At 36.0% G+C, this 9,191-nt stretch overlaps 1 protein-coding gene across 11 annotated transcripts in view; it reads left to right on the plus strand.

The window, feature by feature from the left end:
* LOC139978210 (uncharacterized) overlaps nucleotides 1-9,191 on the plus strand; it is a 264,286-nt gene that overhangs the window by 137,220 nt on the left and 117,875 nt on the right. Inside the window, exons 29-32 of one of the 11 annotated variants that reach the window (XM_071988196.1) lie at nucleotides 834-968; nucleotides 1,517-1,644; nucleotides 1,925-2,060; nucleotides 2,669-5,663. The exons of 9 other annotated variants lie outside the window; for them this stretch is intronic. In XM_071988196.1, the coding sequence (XP_071844297.1) occupies nucleotides 834-968; nucleotides 1,517-1,644; nucleotides 1,925-2,060; nucleotides 2,669-2,743 (474 nt within the window). In that variant the 3' untranslated portion in view covers nucleotides 2,744-5,663. Of the gene's footprint in view, nucleotides 1-804; nucleotides 969-1,516; nucleotides 1,645-1,924; nucleotides 2,061-2,668; nucleotides 5,664-9,191 lie in introns of those variants that run through there. One more of the 11 variants, XM_071988242.1, reaches the window with a different exon arrangement.

A 9,191-nucleotide genomic window follows, 5' to 3' on the forward strand; every position in this document is an offset into this window, starting at 1 on the left:
TTGCATTGTATAAGGTTATGTTTTATTTATAAGGATATAAGATATATAACTATATGGTTATAAGAAGTATGTTTAGCTTTCTTTTGAACCTGTGATGTTTGACATCAAATATACAAAGAATTAAGAGGCAATACTAAAATGGAGAGGAACTGGGTTGGCTATTAAGGGAGGAGGAGGCCACCCATCACTTTCAATTAAAAACTTGTAATCTACTTGTACATTATTTTTTCCAAGTCATAAATCCATGAAATCTTCATGTCAGAAAAATTGAGATAGAAAACGTGGGTTGTTTTGATACTTGGAAGTGGACACAGTTTTGATGGTAGTCACCACTACAGTCTACAGTAACATACAGCAGGTTGATAGGCCTAGCTTTTTCAAGGCGGACATCAAGAATATGGTCGAGTTGTTCACCTCTTCTTATTTGGCTGATGTCATTGACGTCAAACTATATGACCAAAAAGTCCAACAGAGACTGAGCCAATATGAAGGATACCACATAAAAAACAAGTTCTTAAATTTTCTATGACATTACTAAACCTTGCAACACCGTTCTCTCGACAAACAGGCAATGAGCGCTAAAGGCAACACTCGCAGGATTAAGTGTAACCCGCAGAGACTATTCGTACAAAGTAGCGTAAATGCAAGTTTTATATTTCTTGTACCATGATTGATATTGATAGTTGTAGAGACAGAGCAAAGATTTGAAATTAGGAATCGAAATTAGAACTTCCAGTATTGAGATACTGCGTCATTGATGCTCTTGTTAATAGTATTACTCTTTCCTTTATATTTAATGAGTAGTTTTAACTTTTCTCCTTTCTATTTTACAGTCTCTAACACTTTATTGGCCTAATGGCCACAATGCAGCTGCTTCTTATGGTCTGATGACTGTGATTTGTAAGAAGATTGATGAAAGTGATGTGTTCACCAGGAGACAGTTTGAAGTCAAACATAAAAGAGCTCAGGTATGCAAACAGTTAGTATAATAATTATGTCCTGTTGTTGTGTGTCAATATCATGGTATCATTTGCGTATTTTGTTGCCAAAGAATACTTTCACATAACATTCTGTATTTATTACGACTCATTCATATAACAAGCAGTACGTGATGAGTGTGCATGTCTGTGTTCAGCAGTTTGATTTCTAACCACTGTTTATAGGAAACAACTGTAAAAGAAACATTTTCATTACTCTGAACAATTTAATGCAAAATGTGAAATTAATTAAACTTGGTCCTTCAAATTTAGTCATTATTTTCCAATCACTTTTCTATGGTTGATTTTATACTTATCTCTTTTACATTTCTCTGTGTGTGGGAATAGGCTAATACATTTAACTATATATTATTGAAGGAGTATTCTCATTGCAGATAAATAAGCCCATTACAATAAAATATAATATCTCGCTTAAATTTATCAAACTTTTAACACAAAATTAAGCATACATCTTGTCACATTAATTTCACACATTTAAATTTAATTGAAAGTCCATACACTTATGTTTAATGTTTCAGAAATCCCTTTTGGTGGATCATTTCTCCTTCCATGGATGGTCTGGAAATAAACCTGATGTTCACAAACTCAGAGAATTCATCAAATACACCAGAACTAAAGGCACTGGTCCAGCTATAGTACATTGCATGTATGTATCATAGTCTATTAAACTGAATCATTGTAAACCATCAAAGAATTTATCAAATACATCACAACTAAAGGCCCCAGTCTGGTTTGAGTACATTGTATTTATATCATAGACTGTTAAACCGAATAGTCTTAAACCCTCAGAGAATTCATCAAATATATCAGAACTAAATGCTCTGGTCCATGTGGTAGTTCATAAACACATTATGGTGTTTATGTAATAAACAAATTTATTCCATGATAATTAATCAACTGTCTGTCTTTCCCTTCTCTTCTATCAGTAATGGAGTTGGTTTGAGTGCTGTCTATGTCACAGTAATCTCTGAACTAGAGAGAATTGAAAAAGAGGGCACTGTTGATGTATTTCAAACTTTGAATAAACTACGGAAGCAATGTCCTAAGGCAGTCCAGACACAGGTTTGTATAAGATGATGTTTGATTGTCACTTAACTGAATCTACCTGTCTGACATAAGACATTTATGCTACTGTTAAACCTGCTGTGAATGGGGGGGGGGGTGGGGGGGTTGGAGGATTAGTGAATCAAACTTATAGGTATTGTAGAAACAGATTACCCTTAACTGCACCTTTGCTAGATTAGGTATATTGGTTTACTCCATCATATATATATGTGACATATTTATACATACATACCTATCTCATTACATGTGACATAGTTTGTGACAATGTTAAGGTATATTGATGTACTCTGTTATATATATATCTGACATGTTTATATGAATATATGTATCTCAATAAGTATGACAATTTTCATGTTATTGATTGGTTGGGCTAAATGTGACCATGATAATCCTTAGTTATATACCCCTGACTAGGACATGGTCAGTAAATCATTAGTGGTATTGCTTTAACTGCTTCGTTTGTAGCTAATGTTGAAAATGAGTTCACATCATGAGGTCAATACAGACCTTAAGAGTAAATGTGGCTGTGTAGGTACAGTATATTGTGGCATTCCACTTTAAGTAGATGTTTTTCTGTAATTTGTCCATTTTCCTCTCATTCCCAGGATGAATACCTTCTGTGTTATGAGCATCTTAGAGATCATCTTAACAACCCAGATGAGTATACTGTTGTTTTCTAAGATGGAGCTGGATTAAATGAAGACTCTATGGACTATATTACAAGATTAGATCATTTGTGACCATTATTTCATGCATTGATATGCTATGTAGCTGTATATCAAGGAGAATAATTCATTGACTATTCCATAACAGGAATATTTTATTTCTTATAAAACTAAATTTATTCATTTGTTGATTCTAAGATGTTTTAAAGAATAAGAGTCAATTGTCAGTACTTAAATAGGAACCATCTGAACAACTCAGTGTCTTTACAAATTTTTCATTAAAAATGAAAACTTCAAATTTATTTCTGTGAATGATATCATGAATGTGTTCCTACTTTGGATATAATTATATATAAAATAAAAAGGGCAATATTTTTTTTTTAGATGGATTCATCAAAGATGTTTAATGAGAAGTTGTTAAATTTTATATTCAGACAATCCCCAATTTATGGCCTTGCATGGTTTGTAAAAGTAGAATTTATGTAAATACGATTGCTTGTAGGGGAAGACAGTTGTTTAAATGACTGATGTAAGCTACATTTATGAGTAAGGATTTAGTATTTGTGAAATCAAAAGCACAAGTTAAAAGGTGTTGTAGCATTCCCTGTAGCTAATTGCATTTCTTTATATTTTGATAATCTAAGGACTGCACTTTCATCACATTCAATAGAAAGTTATCAATAGTCACGATGCAAGTTTGACAATATTGTGTTGAAAAAAACATTTTTAAGGGTGTTTATAGTGCTGCCTCATGTAAATTAAAGTCTTTTTTAGAACAGGACAAAGCAGTCCTTTCTTCATTCCCAAAAAGCAGAGACATGATTACAAAGTCTGGAATTCCCTGTCACAGAGGATAGTCATTAACAATTTCTCTCAATATGCCAGAAATTCAAGAAATGGTAACTCAAATCCAACTGCAATATACAGTTTGTGCCTTTTAAATACCGCAAAGACACACAATGGTCTATTCAGGAACTCTGCTCTATGTCTTTGAATAATTAGGAGGAAATGTTAAGCATGCAAAAAGCTTTGTGTTAATAGTAATGACATGTTATTAAAGGCTGTGTTAGCAACACAACTTATGTAAAATATTCTGGTTGGGAGTATGGTTACAAAGAAGCAGTGGAAATGAAAATAGGTTTGCCACAATGGAGGAATGCTAAAAGTGATTTTTCCAATCATGAACACAGACGTGACTATTAGTGTTCTATTATTATACGTGGTCAGTAGAAATTCAAACTCTACCGGCCATGGTGTGAATGTGACAGGCTCTGCCGCAATCTTGAGGTAAATAAAGGAGGCTCATGAGGAGCTACAGCATGGACAATTCTAAGCATTCTGGATAAATCTACAAGACCAGTCAGAGAGAAGAAAGTAATGAAGTAAACATACTGCAAGAGATTAACTGTTTTCACCATTTATTTAGACCAACAGGAAAATGATCCATAACAAAACAAACTAAAAGCCTTCTGAAGCTTCATGTGGTAAATACATTTATGTATAGAAACCATTTCCATTGTGTGTCATCTATAAACCTAACGAGACCCTACTGGTAAATATAAAATCATAAGCAGTAATGATAAGTGAGGAATTAATTAAAAATTTTACAGCCTCAGATATGTTATGTAAATGAAGAGATTTTTAACTACATATAGCATCCATCATCACAAGAGTAAGTAGCATCATCAGCATACAGCAATACTTTATTCCTTTAACTTTAATAACAAAACCATGTACCCTGGTTCAGCTGATGTAAATAGCCAGATATACACAGAGATTATTACAAGGTTTGAGGTTTTTCCTATAATCAGTTGATGTTAATTTTAAAACTTCTTGATTTTATTACTTTTATGTTCTTATTGAACAATGCTTTTACATATATATCTTACGTTTTACTGTAATTAATGCTAGAAGAATTGTAGGGAGGTAGGTTTGAGGTTTTTTCCCCTATAAACTTTAATTTCACTTTTACACTTCTTATGTGTTTACTCTTTTCATATATAACAGTGTATTGACAAATTGATTGAAGCGATGAAGGGGTACTTGAGTGGTTTAACATTATATCTTCATGTCTACTGTAAAATGTTAAAGAATGCTAGTAGCCCGGGGAAGGGGGAGGGGGATAGGGCAAGGCAGTATTATCAGTTCATAACAACAAATAATAGTTTCAAAAGATATTGTGTATGTAATCATTTAATAATAACTTTTCATAGAATGTATGTTGTACATTAAAATGTGTGATTGGAGGAAGTGAAAATGAAAATATGGTTACCAAGATTCAAGCCAAACTTTAAATTTACCATCCCAATTATAAACACGGAGGTGACTATTGAACAGTGTGCAAGTTGTTGTGAAGAGGGCTATTAAAGAGTTCAAACATTAAATCTTAAATTACTGTGTGTAGTTAATATCTGCTACTAGAGGGAATGGGATGGGGAGAGGGGGTGTAGTATAAGTTCATCACAGAAAATTAATAGCTAGAAGAGTTGTTTGAGTATATGTAATCTTCTGATAATAACTTTCCATAGATTGTATCATTTTGTGCATTATGCACATTAAAACTATGTCAGACGTACGTGTTAGCATTTATACAAACTTACTACTTGCTCCGATTTGAACACAAGCAAAGTAAACTGGATATCTCCATGGTTTCATCTAGTTTCTTTACAGAATGTCTGGGTTAGTTTTGTTCTTTCAACCTTTTTTTTTCCATCATCACACGAGTAAGTAGCATTATCAGCATACAACAATACTTTATTCCTTTCACTTCAATAATAAACCATGTACCTGGTTCAGCTGACGTCAAAAGCCAGATATACACAGAGATTATTACAATGGTTGAGGTTTTTCTAATTACCGATTATTTACTCCCATATTGAATACAAGCAAAGTAAACCTGGATATCTCCATGGTTGCACATAGTTTCTTAACATTATGTCTGTGTTAGTATTTTTCTTTCAACTTTCATATTTGTGATGAAACAATGTTCAATTAGTCATGATACTGAGTGATAAATTACATAGCAATTTAGCAGCAATAACCAGCAGTAATGGATTTTACTCCCAAGGTAAGGTCTCCAGCTAGTCCAAAAATGCAAGCTATAGAATTCGTCTGCTAAGGAAAATGTAAGACTAACAACGTCATAGCTGAAAATGGGCCAAATACCTATGACACATTAACACAGATTTTTCCTCCCCTGCTGATAAACCAGAACAGCGGTGGTTTATTATTGTTACTCGTTGATAAATTCACTTTTTCCATTTTGAGCAAAATGTATTACTTCATTAAACTGTACAAAAAGTCACTCCATTAAATATTCCAGTGAATCGGTTTGGAGTTATTACAGAGAGCGAGCAGGGGCAGTGATTTCGAACACATTCTAAATGAGCCTATATAACGTAACGTTGCTATTATCAAGTTACGGCCATGGCAGCAAGGTGACTTTTCATCTATACTTTAAGATGGAAGTTAGTGTGTTCATCACAGTTGTTATATGTTGGCGACATCATTGTTGACGTTTCACTTCCACAGACAGCAAGAACCCAGTTACTGGTGAACGTATATGCAGTAAACCGCATATGAATTTACTGAACGTTTTACTAGTTATCAAGCTTACAATGTTTTCAGACATTCACCTGTGTTTGACCTAAATCTTTGACTTCTGCATGACACAATAGGATTCTAACTTAATGGGCTCAAAAAAGTAACCAATTTTTGAATTCCACGGGACATTACTTTGGGAGTCATATATTTTGGAACTGCAAACCAATTAAGGGTTATGTCCAGCCAAGCATTACTTGTGAATTTATCGTGTTTACATGGCGTTTAGGTTAAGCGTCACTTAACACAAAATAGCCTTCAACCTCCGTCAATTTTACGCGGTTAACTTCCTGAATTACAAAAGGGGATCTGTATCACCTACCAAACATAAAAGACAATAAAGGTGTATCTATTGAGTTACAGTGTTTACAAACATATGCCATCATGACTGTTTATCAATTAATAATGATGGGACATCCCAAAGATGTAACTAATCTAAACGCCGCAAATCATCTTTCAAAGATTAAGAATTACAAATCATAGAGCTTCCGAATCACTGCGAGCTATTCAAATATAATATTATATCATACAATTTACAAGCGAGATGGAGAAGAAGCTCATGTGAAGTTTGTAAGTATGATAACAGACGCCACAGTTGTTGACAGCCAGTGCTCTGTCCCTCATAACTACGTATGGATTAGTTTAGCGATGTAAACATAACAAATCAGCTGAGATGTTTATGCATCGTAGATGGACTATAGCTATCTCGATATTCCCAAAGACAATGTGGTCGAGTGTGTTTATGAAACTAATGCAATATTAGTGAGTCATTCTTGCGAGATTGACACTGAGATTGATCTCCGGGAAAAGTAGATCATTTTCAGGCGCGTATCCAGGGGCGCGTTGGGGGCACGCGCCCCCGGATAAGAAAAAGAGGAGAGAAAAAAAGAGAAGAAAAAGGGAAAAAAGAGGAGAAAAGGGAAGAGGAGGAGAGGGAGGAAGGGAAAAGAAAAAGAAGAGAGAGAGATAATGGAGAAAAGGAGGGAGTTAAAGAAAACTGCCAAGACACTGGGAAGAGAAAGCTGAACAGTGACATTATTACAGCGCTGATCCCTATTTACACTTGGCCGGGTAACCAGTGACGGCTCGAGGACTTCGGAAGGGGCGTGCGCCTCACCCCACCCCTTACACCGACAACTCCATTTTTGACATTTCCATTTTTCCTCTCTCACTAATGTATCAATATAAAAACTATATATGGTCTATCATAACGTGTGTGTGTGTATGGACGCCTTAAACAATTGTGCCAAACCAACTGTGGCTGGTCTCGAACTCGACCGAGTCGTCGGGGAACATGACGCATTTCGGGAAGGGGGCGACGGCCCTCCCCCCCCCCCGGCATATATTTATTTTTATGATATCGCTAGTAATTTCAAAATAGAAAATGCTTAGAAGCAACTTACAAGGCATGGGAAGTATCGTATCCAGCGATCTGGGAGGCATTTTCGGCCAGAATTTTCTTGTACGCTTCGCGCCAACCCGTGGTGGCACTACACTTAGATAGTTTGCCTACAGGCTTCGCCCTTCCCTTGGCAAATTATTCGCTGCGCACCTGTTCGAATTTGTAAAGCAAACAGCAGATATCACATCATATCAGTCAGCATGAAATGGCGGTTCCAGGATGAACAGCCTCAAAACTGTCGATGTGTGTAGTCATAGGAAGTCACCCAATTTGATTTGGGGGGGGGGGGCTGTAACGACTTGCCAGATAAATACAACCTAATTTTTCGAGCGCCCCGCGCACGTTCAACAAGTTAATGTCCATATCATATAAGCAAGCATCGGTTATTACATCGCATACCATCGTGTATCGTACGGTCTGTGGAAATTGTGCAGTATACCGCGGGATGCTATATGTGAACAACTTTTTTACATAAGTACTGGTGAATAAGTCGACCAAGCTTACAACTTTATTTAAATTTTCAAGGAGATATTTTTTCATTTCCTTTAGTTATACATCATTGCAATTTTTTTTTCTTTCAGTAGGAACCCCCCCCCCCCCGCCGACTAAGCCTATGTGTGTAGTGTTCGGTTTCGGAAATATCTGGTATTATTTCATTTCCTTCAACTAAGTTTTATTAGAGGGTTTAATATTTGTACACCAATAAATTAACTGTGTCTGAATTTTCGAAAATTTCCTTACCAACATTCTTCATCATACTTCCTCTTCTCGTGTAATTTTGACCAGTCTGTTATGGGTTGAAGGTTTTTCTATCGGTTGTCCATAGATGACAATTTTTGCAACATTATGGGTTTGTTTTGAAGTGAATTTTCAAATTCTGAAAACAATGGGCTGAAAACCTTGTAAAGTGGGGCTGTCGGGTATTGTGGGCCGCGACGTAGATCACCTACAAAAGCAATGATCCACAGGACATGCAATGAGGTCGAACATGATTTGTGACTGAAGAAAATCTTCAAAAAGTTTATTGATGAAGAAAAAACTGTTGGGAAATACTTGGTTCTATGGCAAAAGTGAACATCTAGTTGGTCATTTTCAAGCCCGATAAGTGCCATTTCCAGTGATCTAGGGGTAAAAAAAACAGATTTTTTCTTGTACGCTGCACGCCAACTGATGGTGGCGCTCCGCTTAGATAGTAATTCGCGCCCCCCCGAGTTACAAAATCCTGGATACACTCCTGATTTTCAGTGTTTCGATTTATCTTTTTACCAAATACTCGGGTAAAGTAAAATGTTGCAAAATCGGTTGTCGGAAGCAGTGGCGTAGGAAGGTACTTTTGAGAGGGGGGGCTGAAGACTGATGGCCGGCCTGGGGGAGGGGTCTAAGGGGAGGGGGTCCCCCTCCCCTTTGGATTTTTGTGCATTTCCAGGTGGCCTCAGATGCAATTTGGTGCAATATAGCACA

This window comes from Apostichopus japonicus, chromosome 2 (assembly GCF_037975245.1).
Source record: "Apostichopus japonicus isolate 1M-3 chromosome 2, ASM3797524v1, whole genome shotgun sequence".
Taxonomy (NCBI): Eukaryota; Metazoa; Echinodermata; class Holothuroidea; order Aspidochirotida; family Stichopodidae; genus Apostichopus; species Apostichopus japonicus.